A 14775-nucleotide genomic window follows, 5' to 3' on the forward strand; every position below is an offset into this window, starting at 1 on the left:
CTGGTAACCACCATTTTACTGTAAATTTTGGTGAAATTAGCTTTTTTATATTATGCAGATGAGTGCGATCACGCAAGTACTTGTCTTTCTGTGCCTGGCTCATTTCACTTTACATAATAATCTCCAGTTCCATCTATGTGGCTGCAAATGATAAAATTTCATTCTTTTTTATGGCTGAATAGTATTCCATTATACACATACATACATGTGTGTGTGTATATATATATATATATATATCTTTATATATATATCTTTATCCATTCATCAGTCAGTGGACACTTAAGTTGTTTCTCTGTCTTAGCTATTGTGAATAGGCTGTAATGAACATGGAAATATGGATGTCTCTTTGATGTACTGATTTCATTTCCCTTAGAAATAGACCCAGTAGTGGAGTTGGTAGGTCATATGGTGGTTCCATTTTTAATTTTTTGAGAAGCCTCCATAGTTTTTTCCACAGTGGCTGCACTAATTTGCACTCTTACTAACAATGTACCAGTGTTCCCTTTTCTCCTTGCCAGTGTGTGTTACTTTGTCACACTCTTACTGGGGTGAGGGGCCATCTCATTGTCCTGATTTGTGTTTGTCTTATGATTAGTGACACTGAGCCCTTTTTCATATACCTGCTGATCATTTGTGTCTTCTTTTGAGAAATGCTTGTTTAGACCCATCTAAAAATCAGATATTTATTCTTTTAAAATTTCATTTTGCTATTTTTTCTGGACTGAATCATTTTTTTTTAAAAAAAATAAGCATCCTAGAGATAAAATGAGTTCAAACCCCAGCACTTCCTGGCTGGGGGAAGCAGGTGTGTCACAGCTTCCTCCCTGGGGTCATAGTCAGGGGCCAAGGAGTGGCCTGCATCACAAAGTGTGTGAAAGCTGTAAAACCTTCTATTCCTATTTTTTGGGGATAGACACATTTCCCAGTGGCTGCTGGTACAGGTTGACCTTTGTGTTCACGGTGCTCCCACTTCTGGGTAGTACCCTCCGACCCGAGCAGGAAGCCCTGCTTACCTGATGAGCTCCACTGTTTCTGAGTACATGGTGTATGGAGATTTGGACTCCATCGGGCCTTGTTCCATCGCATTCCCACACTCAATAAATGACAAGGCTGCCTCGGCATAGTTCAAAGCTTTTCCAAACTTCTCCACCTGACCAACAGAATTAAGGGTCCTCCTTAATGATAGGTCTTAATGCCATTTGCACATAGTTTACACACTTAACTCAAGAAACCCAACTTTTGAATTCCCAAGTTCTGTGAAGGGAGTTGAGAGAAGAAATAGGATACAGTAGTCCCCCATCCCCACCCCAACTCCAACCCACAGTCTTACTTTCCACAGTTTCAGTTAGGCATGGTCAGTCATGTCCAAAAATATTAAATGGAAAATTCTACAACAATATATAAGTTAAAATATCTTTACACAGCACATTATCATTGCTCTATTTTATTATTAGTTATTATTGCTAATCTTTTATTCTGCCTAATTTATGCATTAACCTTCATCATAAGTATGCTTGTATATGGAAAAAAGTCTTAGTAAATACGAGGCTTAGTACTTGCTAGTTCAAGGCCTTGGTCATCATCTTTTACCTCACTGTTGTGGTACAGATCGAGAATGTCCCCCAAAAGTCTTATGTGTTTAGAGGTGGAGGTTCTAAAAGGTGAGTGGATCATGAGGGTGCTATACTCACCAGTGGACTGATCCATTCACTGGTGAATTCCTAGCTAAATGTTTCCTTAGGAAGTGGGCCTGGCTAGAAGAGGTAGGTTATGGGGCTGTGACTTTGGAGGGTGCTTCTCCCTTCCTGGATCCTTCCTTCTTTTGCTGCTTCCTGGATGCCATGAGGTGAGCAGCTCTCCCTGTCCCGTCCTTCCACCATAATGTTCCTGCTTTGGAGCCAGTTGATCTTGGCTGACTCCCCAAGACCATGAGTCAAATTAAACCTTTCCTCCTCTAAGTTGTATTGTGTTCCAGCAATGGAAAATCAGACTAATACAATTATTTCCATTTACATCTCCATGCTTTCATCTTCTTGTGTTTTTGCTGCTGTTGTTGTTAATAGTTAGGACCTCACTTAGGGTGAGGAGGGAAAAGGAGGAAGATAAAAATCAAGGCACCATTTCAGCTTCACCAGAATGGATCACAAAGTTGAAAATCAATAATAAAAATGAGTTTTTGGATTACCTGTAGTTACTTAAATTTATGTTACTCTTTCCTCATGTCAGTGAGGGTAACCATCAATGAGCTTTATATTCTTAAATTTTCATAAATCTAGGCACACTCATCAAGTTCCTTGTTCCGTACATTGCTACTTTCTGTAGATAATTACATATTCTCACTTTGGCCTGAGAAATTCCTCCAATTTTCAAATGATTCATTCATCAATAAAAAAAAGAATGACACAGTTATTCTAAATACTATTCTAAGCCTTGCTATTAAAACACAATAAGCCAACAAACTCCCCAAAACTTCATTAATAATGCTATGTTAGAAAACAGAGATACGGAGCCAAACTGCTCTTCATTAGCAAATCAAATTTTTAAACAGCTTATAAATCAAACAGGCTCTAAAGCAGTATTTTTTGGTAACACTTTCATATTAAGAAAATAATTTCATTCTATAAGTATTTTCTACAGCACTCAGTTCTGAGGCACGTGCATTTGATACACAAAAGCTCCTTGCCAGGAACATACAGTACCTTTGGAGAGAGAAAATGTGCACCCACAAAACAGTTCACCATGGGTGGCAGTTTGTGACTAACAGAATGCAAAATGAGGGGTCTGATGCAAATGAGATGGGAGGAGAGAGGAGGGAAGGGGGCTGCAGAGAGGCTGTGAAGGCCCCAGGAAGGAGACTCCATGCAGGGCTGAAGAAATGTTGTAACTGGGTGCATGTGGGAAGGATGCTGAGGGTATGAGTGTGCCTGGGAGTGACAGTGCATGTGTGAGTAGGCGTGAAACTCTTGGCTGGTGTTAGCAGCTCAGAGGCTGGTAGGAGACCCGCTTGGCTGGAGCAGTGCTTCTCTCTTGGGAAACAGTTGATAGGATAGGCAGCATGGAACAAGATGACACTGAATGAATAGGGCCAGTACATTTTGGATGATGAATTTGGGCAGAAAACCTCACTCTGCTGGGCTGGATGTGGTGGTACAGGCCTGGAATCCTAGCACTCTGGGAGGCTGACATAGGAGAATTCAAAGTTTGAGCCCAGCCTAGACAACTTACCTGGACTCAAAAAAATAAAAAAATAGGCTGTTGATGTAGCTCAATGCAAAGACCCTGGGTTTAATATCCAATACAAAAACAACAACAACAACAACAACAACAATTGATGTTTTTCTCCAATAGTGGCCATGCATCAGTTTCTCAGTGACCTGAATGCTCCATCCGACTATGGGATTGTGTGGGCAAGAGCTGTTATCTTTTTCTCTGTTTTCTGAGACTATGGACAGTTGCTTTGTACCCCAGTGTCCTTGGACTCTGTACAAATACATGCTTGATGGGTGACACTGGGACATTGGGAAAGAGGAATTGTTAGGGTTTAAGCATCCTCAACACTGGAAGAAATTCTGAAAGTTATTGGAAATGCCTTCTTTGGCTCCAGCACCCTGAGTGATCTCAGTTATGAAGGCTGAAGGGGAATAAAACCAGAATTACTGAGTACGATGGAGTCCTTTCAGGTGAGACCTTAAGATGGAACAACCTTATGATCTCTTTTAAAAACCTGAAGTTTTCTATTTCTCTCCTGAAAGCATCAAGCTTTCCAAAATAGGAGATTATCCAAGTAAGAAAAGTTATTCTTTGAAAACATAAAATCATGGTGGCTTTATGGTTTTATGTGCAGATAACAGTTTCTGTATTGTACAGTTGAGGGAAAGCATTTGTTTTGGCAGATGCATGTGAAGAACACAAGTGTTTCTGAAAAGAGATTTGATCCTGGTACCAAGCCAAGGGTTGGCTAAGCTAGTAAGAGAGCAAACATGCAAATCTAGATTTATTTTTAAAGGAAAAAACACTATCACCCACTGACTCTATTGGCTCCAGTTACTATTTAAACCTTAGGACTCAATTGAAATATTCATTTATCCAGAGCTTTCTCCCAGTCAGATATTATTGGTTGAAGTCATAATTTATTGGGCTATGAGCACTTGATTATATAAACATTTCTCCATTTAACAGGCCCAGCCATCCTTGTAATAGATTTTATAATTACCCCAGTTATATTGCCCCAGTGATGAAGCAGCAGAACAAATATAATTTGGAAGAATGTAGCTGGAAAGAAAAGGGTCTCACCATTGCATCTGCTTTATGCTTCATTCGTTTAGCTTCCTGCATAAAATAATCTGCACTGCGAGGCCTACAAGGAGAGAATGATATTAAATGTCATTATTGCTTAAGTACAAGACCTTTTGAAAATATTCTTTTCCTTCGCTCAAACATAAAGCACGATTTAAAAACTGTTTAACATAGAATCAAATATATTTTGCCCTTCCAAAATACTGTCTGTGTGTAAAATACTGCAGTTATTTTTCTCTTTAGTTAGCAAGTCAAAACCCACTCAATGTATGCAGATACTCAACATTTACAGGGGCTTTAACATGGTCCACCAGTGTCTAATTTGTGAATCAGACTCTTTATTGTGTGGTAAAGAAAAAAAAGTGAAATTCTGCACAATAGCTACACAAAACAATCCTCCTTTAAGGTACAAATTGTAAATATACCTCGTAATAATTGCATGGGTATGTATGAGTGAAAATATTTATGTAGCTTTGTGAATATAAGTATTATTTATGTGCATAAATGGTACCTAGAGTGGTATGTGTATATATTTAATTATTTTAAAGCCTCACAGTGAAAAATGAAAAAAACCTAATGCTGTATGATTACTTTCCAGTTGTAATGAAGTTAATTGCAGAATGATGTCTACCTTGTAACAATGCAAACATGGCATGTATTCTCTGGAGCGCTGATTAGCTAGCTGGTAAACATTAACAGCAGACATGTGCGTTGTTAAAGCAATAACCCTGGCCAGCTCCGATTCTTGGGGGAGATGAAGAGAATTCATCATGAGACTAATCTGAGTGTGTGCAATGACCCCAGGTCACACTGAGTTACTCATCCCGCAGAACCTTTAAATGCTTAGTTTGATAGATTTTTAAAAGCTAAACTTCGCATCCTTTATGTGCCATCAGCACAATTTTTTTATTATGGGTCTTTATGTAATCAATAAAACTGACCTATTCATGAATATCAAATATAAGCCATGACTGACAGAATGGGAGATACGTTGCAAGTAGTGATATTAGTCATGAACTGGATAGCTGATGGTGATAGGCTTCATATGAACTGTCTTGCTTCAGGTTCTAATGGGTCTTTGCCTTACTGTAATATTAGCCAGGGCATCCCTTTATTCTAAAAGGCCAAACTACTTAGAGAAACAGTGCATATCACAACAATGAACTATGACTGATTAAAACACTGCAATCAATCAATCAATCAATCGGTCAATCAAAGTCAGAATCAGAGCAAACAATTAGTTTTAGGTCCAAAAAAATCAATGAAGCATGAAAGGACCTGGTTTTCTGTCCCTTATTTTTCTTTACAATATTGTCAGTACTGTGGTAGCGAGTCAGCATGTCACAATAACCTAGTGACAACACAGCTGCAGAATTTCCTTAATGTGTAGACTCCACCCACCTTGGTTCTTTTATTGGACGATGCTGTTCCAATGAATTCTGCTTTCTGTAGCTCATCTTCCACACACCCATGCCTCCTACACAGAATGGCTTTGCACTTTTCCTTCTTTGGCTACCTACTGAGCTTTGGCTACATAGTGACTGGTCATTTATTTCAACTCTGCCAATTTGTCATTATTTTTGTTGCTGTTACTGCTCATTTGTTTCTATTTTCAAATAAACTTTATGTTTTAGAGTAGTTTTAGGTTCACAGCAAAACTAAACAAAAAGTACAGAGGGTCCTCATATACCCTCTGCCCCAGGTGTACACAGCCTTCCCCATCAACATCCTGAACTAGAGTGATGCGTTGTTTTTTATATAATGGATGAATCTACATTGACAATCACTATTCAAAGTTCATAGTTGGTGCTGTATATTTTATGGGTTTAGACAACTGTATAATGACCTGTCTTCACCATTATAGTATCACAGAATATTTTCATTGCCCTAAAACCCTCTGTATTTACTTCATATCCCAAAGTAGAGGCAGAGGCCTCACTCTCTCAACCACATCACTTCCTCACTGTGGCCCTCAACCAAAGTCTGGGCTGGCTTCCTCCCTGCCTGATAATGGGTTGCCATCCTTGTCTCTGGAGCTCTGGTCAGCCCTCCCCTCTGCTTGGAACCTTCTGCTTTCTGCTCATTCACTGAAGGCCGAGGGCCTACAATGAGGCAAATGTTTCTGCCTCTCAAACTCTACCCTCAGGCCTAACCTGTAACTTTGGTCCAACTGCATCTCTGTGTTTCCTGTTCTCCCACAGCACTTCCTGTTTACACTACAAGGTCTAGACCACAAGGTCTTTTAGTTACCTTCTAAGCTTCACAAGGCTATAGTCACTGCACTTTCAGCATGCTGCAGACCTCTTTGCTTTTCCCCACCGTGCAGTTTTATTTAGGCACCTGACAGAAGGTGAACAAGTCCTTCTTGAATAGCGCTGGATTTGAGCTCAGAAAAGAGTGGTCCCTTGTGAAGGGGTGCAGCCTCACAGTCAATGAGCCAGAGAGTGTCTCCATGGCAACTTGAAATGCTCCGCATCATTATTTGCTCCACACTCTAGGGCATAAGTTTGGCCATTTTCTTCTTGCTCTGTTTTGTAGACCTTGTCACTGACAGACTGACATTTCAAATGCATTTCATTCTCATGAAAGGCTTCTGTTGGTAATAAGCTATGGTATCTTAGTTTCTACCAGCCTTCTAAGTTACCCTTATAGATGGCAGTGGTTCATAATCCCTACTACAGGTTCTGTAATCAACACTGTTTTTATCTGCAGCATATAAATGCACTTTTAAAAGCCCAATATGGAGGCTGAGTCATAAACTCACAGTAGTGCATGTGGATAGTTTTCTGACTGTATCCTGGCAGCTACAACAGTAATCTGCCATGCTGAAAGAAAAGGGGCCACTTATGGACACATTTCTTAGAATTCTCATTTTGCATATAATGGAGGGCTCCCTACACTGAGCCACTGAAGATTACCTGATGATTGGCCCATTTTCTCCTTTCAGGTGATTTCTGGTGCCACACTCCTAGATGAGATATTACAAATCCACTGGGAACCAGGGAACATCACCCAGATTGTCCAGCATGGCTGCGAATGCACAGCAATATGCAGGCCCACAGGAAAGGCAAAACTTTTGCCACACTGTGATACTTACAAAGTCTCACACAGCAAAGGTACAAAAGTAAAGTCTACTTATCTCAGTGTTCAAACAGATTTTCATCTAATCTTCCCTTTTTTAAATACAGAAAACCAAGTTTTTGTTTTTTCATGTATGCCATAATATTCTTCACATTGTTTCTCCCACTGATGCTATTTTATAATGATTCCCAGAAAGCCTAATAGAAGTTCAATTAAACATTATAAATATAACTAACTGCATATCTTGTATTCTTGAGAAATGGGGCTACAGCAATCTAAAAGCCAGAGTGCAGCCATATGTACCTTTCTGACAAGGACTCTCTGCAACAAAAGTGAACTAAGTACTGATCCAAACATCCTTTTGGATGTTTCTTTTCTTCTCCTCAGCCTCCTCCCACCTCCTCCTACAAACACACGGTCTGGCTTTGAGCAGCAAACAGGGTGTCAGCGCCTCTTATTTCTTCCAGCACAGGACTATTGAAGCAACCTTGCTCTTTGTTCTTCTCTGTGGCTGTTAGGGTTTGAATGGTCCCCCGCGGAGAGGCTGGCAGGCAGGCTGGCTCCTGGCTGTAATTCTGCCTCTGTGAAACAGTGCCCACACAGTGCCAGCCTGTTTCCGGCGAACTGGCAGACAGCAGAGTGCACTGTGTATGAACAGGCAGGTTCCTCAATGTGGCAGAAATCTGGACAGGTTTCTTAGGGAAACCAAAATCCAAAGCAGACAGGGGCTGTGCATCCTAAATGAACTCACCATCTGACCACGTATGCATCGGCTTGTTGCTAGATGAGCCCCAACGTGTGACTGTGTCCCAAACTCTGAGCTTTCTCCAAAAGGAGAATGTGTAAGAAATTGAAGAATTCTTTTTAATCCACTGAATGATGACTTACTTGTTTTTGCGGTGTTGGAGATGGGACGCAGGGCTCTGTGCGTGCTGGGCAAGCGGTCTAACCACTGAACTACACTCTCAGCTCCAGGTGATCTCTACTGATGGAGCATTTTGGAGTCAGGGTCCTCAAAGTGCTGCTGTGACACTTCCCCAGGGGTGCAAGAAGACTGAGTTTAGTCAGCAAGGATTCTAATGCAGCTTTTGTTTCCACAACCTTGATGTTGATGGGGCCTGAGTCCCTGGAACCTGGCTCGTCAGAAGCTCATGCAACATTTGCTGTTTCCTACAGGCTATACTCCTGCCGCCACACAAAGCACCCTGTACTCACCAGGACACACAGGCAAAGCCAGGCAGCTTTTTGTTATTCAATCAGAAGCAACTTTCTGTTGAAACAGAGGATCGATTTCATTGTTGTTCCTCTCTGGGCGAGACAATTTAAAATAAAAGAATTCTACCAAATCCTGAAAGTGATCAGAGAGCTTACATTTCCATTAGGGAGATCTGAATGCCCTTGCTCTCCCTGTCCAAAGCTGGCTCCATTTTTTTTCTTCCTCTTTCTTGTTTTAGTTAGGAGAAAATAAGGACCTGGCTTCCATGCCGTTTACCAGGAAAACAAAAAGGTGGATCAAACTCGGAATCACTTTGGGAAGAGGAGACTCTTAGGAGAACAAGGCCATGGTCAGCACCCCACCCCCAAGCAGGAGAACACCCCACCTGGCCGTAATGTCACCCATTCAAGGATGTCAGTTGGTTTTCTTTGATTAAATCACACTGCACTGTAAGAGCTCCGACCTTTTACATACAGGAATCTTCCCACTGTCTATAAAATTAAAATCCTTTTAGCTCTGAGACAGCTGAGCGTAATGACATTACAAATGTCAAATCCCATTCTGTCCTCCCAGCCCCGCTTCATGGGCCCTCCACCTTCGGTGTGGTCATGTGGCCTGGGAGGTCTAGAGAGCTGGACTCCTGGTACTGGCGCCAGGAGACAGATGGGAACGTTCGGTGGCTTGGCTGTGCACGCTGGTCGTTCAAGAGAGGGTGCATCCTTTGGGAAGCAGCAGGCAGCGTTGGCACTTGGGTTCCCTGGCTACCCAACATTGCAATATGGCAGGCGGGAGCCAGGCACCTTAGCTTCAGCCAAATATTTCACGCTCAGCTCTGTGAATTCAGGACTTCTGGAATGAGCCTTCCCGACCCCGGAGTCCTCAAGGACTCCCCTGTCACTAATGATGATGCCAGGTGACTTAGAGCACATGGGTTTGCACACAGGAGATCAGTTTCTAAGCTTCAAGTGGAATCAAGCCCTGTCACTCATTGTCATAAGTCCTACAGGTTTATTTTCTCAACAAACTTCGGTAATCACACCATTGTCACCTTAATGCCGTGGCTGTTGAGCAGTGAATGTCACCCATTTGCTAAATGTCAGGGGAGGAGGTGCATTCACGCTGCCACCAATCTTGAGCCTACACCTTACCAAGAACAAGCTGACCTGGATCCCATTTTTAAAGTAAGTGTTATTCCGTTCAGTTCTGCCTGCATCTCAAAGTTACAAACCAGTGCCTGCATAATTGGTAAGCAGCATAGGAAAAGGGGCTTGGAAGCCCATGAATTTAAATTTACCTGCATGCAGCTTGATGGAAATAGAAAGAAAAAAAAATCCAGGCGCTCCCCCTGGGAAGGTTATTTATAATTCAGCTGTGTTCACTCAGTGCTCATTATTGACAGCCCACTAGGTTCAGCTGCTGTCTGAATCGCATGTTTATTCAATCATTAACAAGTATTTATAATACAAAAAGATGAGCTTACTTTTTAAAAATGCTACATGACATGGCTTTAAAAACTAAATGGTAGCATGGCATCTGTTACTTTTTGGACTGCTATGATTGGATCTCCATCAAGTCTAAACGACTGGGGCGATAATTATTTAGTCCTTTCTTTTCTTCCACTTGTCACCTCTCTTTGGTCATTTCAGTGCTTGCAGACACCTTCAATGAAGAGATGCCAAGAAAAGTGACAGGGGCTGAGAACCGCCTTGGTCAGTGGGGCCACTGGCCTGGAAACTGGAGAAGTGAAGGGGAGGAGGAAGAAGAGAAAGAGGAGGAAGAAGAGGAAGAGGAGGAAGAGGAGGAGGGGGAGGGTATTTAGTGGTATCATGTGCCTCTCTCCCCCAAAGAGTTGAGGATCATTCTATCTTAGCTCTCATCCCCATACCCTGAACTTAGTAGGTGCTCAGCACGCATCACATGAGCCTGGGAAACATTTTACACAATTTTAGGTGACTTTGCTCTCTTGGGGGACACTTATTTTAAGGGAAAAGACAATGCGTAGTTTGCTTTTCAAGCTTAAAGAATCTTTCCATGACTTTCTTAGTTCCATGTTTGAGTGGCAGTCTGAGTCGCATGTTTATGTTACAGTTAGGGATTTCAAATCAACTGGGACAAGTGGCAATTGGAATGCAACATCTCCCTCTCTCCATATGATGGATATATAAAAGCTTGTTTTGATTCTATTATATCTATTGCCACAAAAGGAGAAATAGTTTTATTGTAGCTGTTAGCCAGAAAAAATTATACATATTGCAAATGGGCACAGCAAATGACAACAGCCTCTTGGTTGACACAGATAATAACAAAATTATATTAGCCTCAGTCCTAGAAGATTGAGAAACTGTTGCTCTTGTAAGCAGTCCAAAGAACTGCAGCTCTGAGTACAATCATTTGATTGCTGCTACGTCTGACTTAGCTATCTGATCCATACCTTGGAAATTCCTTGCATCTTCTTTCTGCATAAATGCTGGTTTGCTTGTGTTTTCTCATTTATATACCATGCTCCTAAAACCACCCACTGCAAGTGTTTGGTGTTTTCAGCATCTCAATGTCCAATGCTCCTTTTTGATCATGTTATTAGTTATGACTTCTGAATGCAAATTTCAGGAGGGTGTCCCTCAAAATGACTCTAACATGTCTAAAGTCCAAAGAAACAGTTCCCACCACTGAACCCTAAATATAAGTGTCACTGGCCCACTGAGTGCCCTCCCCTCATGGAGATCAATGACCACTTCCACCTTGCTCCATAAGTGGGGAGGAAGCAGAAGGGGATGAGGTGGGAGGAGCGGGAGGAGAGCCAATGTGGAACAGGGCTGAGCTTCAGGGGAGAAAGCTGGGCCCTTGGGCTCCTTTATACTTACTGACACCAAGTATTCTGTGAATGTGTTCCTTACACAAAATTTTTTAAAAAGTGGATTTGCCTTTCAACTCCCAAGCTCTGGACCCTAATTAACTTATGGACATCCAGGTTATACTGAGGGCTGTGCACAGCTCAGCATTCTCATGTCTCAGAGATGTCAAGAGAGGAGTTTTCTATCTAGATGTCCCCTGAAGCATGCTGCGATCACAGGTGGGAACTTTCGGAAGGTGACTGGGGGGCTCACAGCTGCCTTGCTGTTAGGAGGCGAGGTCTGGTTGGAAGAGGCGGTCACTGGGTGTGGCTGCAAGGGTGCATCTCCCTCCTCAGCTCCTCCCTTCACTCTCTGCTTCCTACCTGCCATGAGATGAGCAGCTCTCCCACACCCAGACCCTTCTGCCATGTGGCTCTGCCCAAGATGAGGATGGCAGCCCTTGAGACCTTGGCAACCCCTGGTGCCACCCCTCTGAGACACCATCTGACTGGTCCTCAGGAGCCCCTCACAAGGGACGCATTGTTTCTGCTACTCACTTTTTCTTCTGAAAAGGAAGCTGAGATTTAGACACCTGAACAATTATTTTATTTCCTAACTTAAGCCTCTGCCAACCAGAGGCTAGGAGCTCTTATAGTCGAATGCAGCTTCACTTCAGGACTTCATTCTCCCTGCCTCATGCAGATAAGTGCTCCAGGTCTTCCCATGGACACCCACAGCTGAGAACAGGATTTAACCTGGAAACCCCACCTTCTATCTTCTGGGCTTGTTCCTGACACCTATTTCTTCCCCAGGAGCCTAAATAATTTTTAGTTCAGCCTCTCAAGGGCATTCCAGGATGTTCTTTTTCTTCTTCTTCTCCTTTGAAATTGATGCTGGAAATTGCAATCTTCTCTCGAGTTTCAGTGCTAGAACCCAGTGAAGGATGACAGGATAATTTTTCTTGTATACAAATTGTTTATACTGTTATAGAGGATATAACATTTTGGAGGAAAAGAAGTGTTCAGGTATAAATAGCTATAACTCTTTGCTGATTGTAATTTATAAAAATGAAAACACTTCCCTTTCTGGCAGTCTAACACTGCCCATAGAGCACAAAATAGATGCTTAGAATTAGTGTTGTTTGCTTCAGCTTTCTGATGTTCTTAGGTGCAAACCCATTAGCATTGGTGCTTTTGTCTGTTCAAAAAATCCTCAGCAGAACTTAGGGCATATACAAAGCTAAAAGTCCATTTGAGAGGGACACTTAAATGACCAAGTCACGCAAGAGAAAATGGTCACACCCTCAGACACCTATGACCCGTCTACCTGTGGAATGTCCACTTTGACCTGCCCTTCACTATGTAAAAAGAAAGAGTCCAAACTCACATATCATCGAAGACCAGTTTCTGTCTCTTGCAGTCCCTGTGGCCATTGGAGCCTGGAGACCAGGGCTCTGTCTGTGACCGTGCCTTATTGTGGAGGACACCATTTTCGGAGCTGTGAGCTGTTTTCTAAACAACAAAAACACAGAAGTCTTTGAGACATTGGCTCCTTGGCTGAAACAGAAAGCCATTAACTACAGCAGCTTTTTTCTTCACTATAATACCTTTGTGTTCTATATTAGAATTGATGGTGATTTTTATCTCAATAAATACAAAGATATGCAAAGATATACAGGCTGAATATCCCTTATCTGAAATGGTGGGGACCAGAAGTGTTTGGATTTGGGATTTTTTTTTCAGATTTTGGAACACAGTGGTGCCTCAGTTCACAAATGCTTTTATTTTCCAACAATTTGGTTCAAAAACAGAAGTGTTTGGCAAAATTTTGTTTTTGTTTGCAAACTCTCTGCATCTGGTGATGAACAAAAGTGTGGCTGGTTTTCCCATACAAACACAAATGTGTCCATCTTTTCCAAAATTATAGAACAAATTAAGTTTGTGAACCGAGGCAGCACTGTATTTGCATATATGTAATGAAATATCTTGGGAATGGAACCCAACTCTAAACATCAAATTCATCTCTGTTTTCTATATATCTTAAATACATGGCCTGAGGTAATTTTCTACAATAGTTTTAATAATTTTGTGCTTTTTGACTGTGACTTGTCTCATGGTCAGCTGTAGATTTTCTACCTGAGTGATCATGTGGGTGCTCAGCAAGTGTTAGAATTTGGGGCATTTTGGGTTAGAGATGCTCAACTTGTACATGCATTCTAGGCCTGAGGGCATCTGTTGTCCAGTATCATTTATACATAAGTATCAAAAGGAAAGTCTTAATATGCTAATTTTTCACAGAGGGGGAAACTTGAGATGAACTCGCTCAGGTTCCAATAGCTACTATGGGGGGAGGCCCAGGAGTAAGGTTCAGGTCCTTTCTTTTCCCAGTCTGCTAGACCAGTGTCCAGCCAAGTTAAGCACACATCAGGATGACATGGAAGAGATCTCAGTCTGCTGGGTCCACTCTGAGAGTTTCTGATGTAGCAGGCCTGCTATGCGGCCTGAGAATCTAGTTTTCTACCAAGTTCCCAAGTGGCACTGATACCGCTGGCCCGGCAAGCAAGCCTGGCTGTAACTATCCCTCACAGAAAAGTCATTCAGGACACAAATAGATGGGGTCTCAGGAGCTGTCTGTGAATAATAGAAGAAGCCAAAGAGATTCACTAGGAATTATGAAAAATGCAAATATATATACAACACCTACTATGTGTGAACACATGGATCATCAAACAACTGTCTTTGGTTATGAAATTGCTTCCTCTGAAGTAACTGAGTGTATACAAATGTTTCTATAAATACGGACCAGTTTTGTGCTTAACAGTTCTATTATTTATACATGACCAGGAAAACCAGATGCTAGATTTCTGAGACTGTTCTTAAACTCCTTCAAAGGTGCCCACTTGTTAAAAGGAGAAATACCAGCAAAGTGGCTTCTAACCTGCAAGGCTGGCCTGACCTACCTCCCAGCCATGCTGCTCTGTGCTCTTTGTTCCTCAGACTCATGACCAACTTTCACTTCTTCCCCAGGACCTTTGCATGTGCTATTTCTGCAGCCAGCAATGTGCTTTACCTTGTAATACACTGCTATTTGCCTTTTAGAGAGCTCACATCCATGGGTCAGCATCCTATGGTCTGTGGATTGAACCTCACCTTTTTTGTAAACAAAGTTTTATTGGAAAACAATTGTGCCTATTTGTTTACCTGTCACTGATGACAAGGGCTATGTTTGCTTTACAATAACAGAGCTGAGTAGCTATGACAGCCTAACCCACTGGCCTGTGATTAGTCTTATCTAACCCTTTACAGCAGCAGTTCTCCACTGGGGGCAATCTGGTAATATCTGGAGATATCT

The 14775-nt window shown here is 41.9% G+C and overlaps 1 protein-coding gene across 2 annotated transcripts in view; it reads right to left on the minus strand.

Moving 5' to 3' along the window:
* The window catches only part of Aff3 (ALF transcription elongation factor 3), a 521980-nt gene that overhangs the window by 19109 nt on the left and 488096 nt on the right, over positions 1–14775 (minus strand). For both annotated transcript variants that reach the window (XM_004844437.3, XM_004844436.3), the window contains 3 exons: positions 12811–12935; positions 4294–4357; positions 1014–1150 (listed from right to left, as the gene is read on the minus strand). In XM_004844437.3, the coding sequence (XP_004844494.1) occupies positions 1014–1150; positions 4294–4357; positions 12811–12935 (326 nt within the window). The remainder of the gene's footprint in view (positions 1–1013; positions 1151–4293; positions 4358–12810; positions 12936–14775) is intronic.

This window comes from Heterocephalus glaber, unplaced genomic scaffold (genome assembly GCF_053883595.1).
Source record: "Heterocephalus glaber isolate CG9 unplaced genomic scaffold, H.glaber_assembly_v1.0 deba00000470, whole genome shotgun sequence".
Taxonomy (NCBI): domain Eukaryota; kingdom Metazoa; phylum Chordata; class Mammalia; order Rodentia; family Bathyergidae; genus Heterocephalus; species Heterocephalus glaber.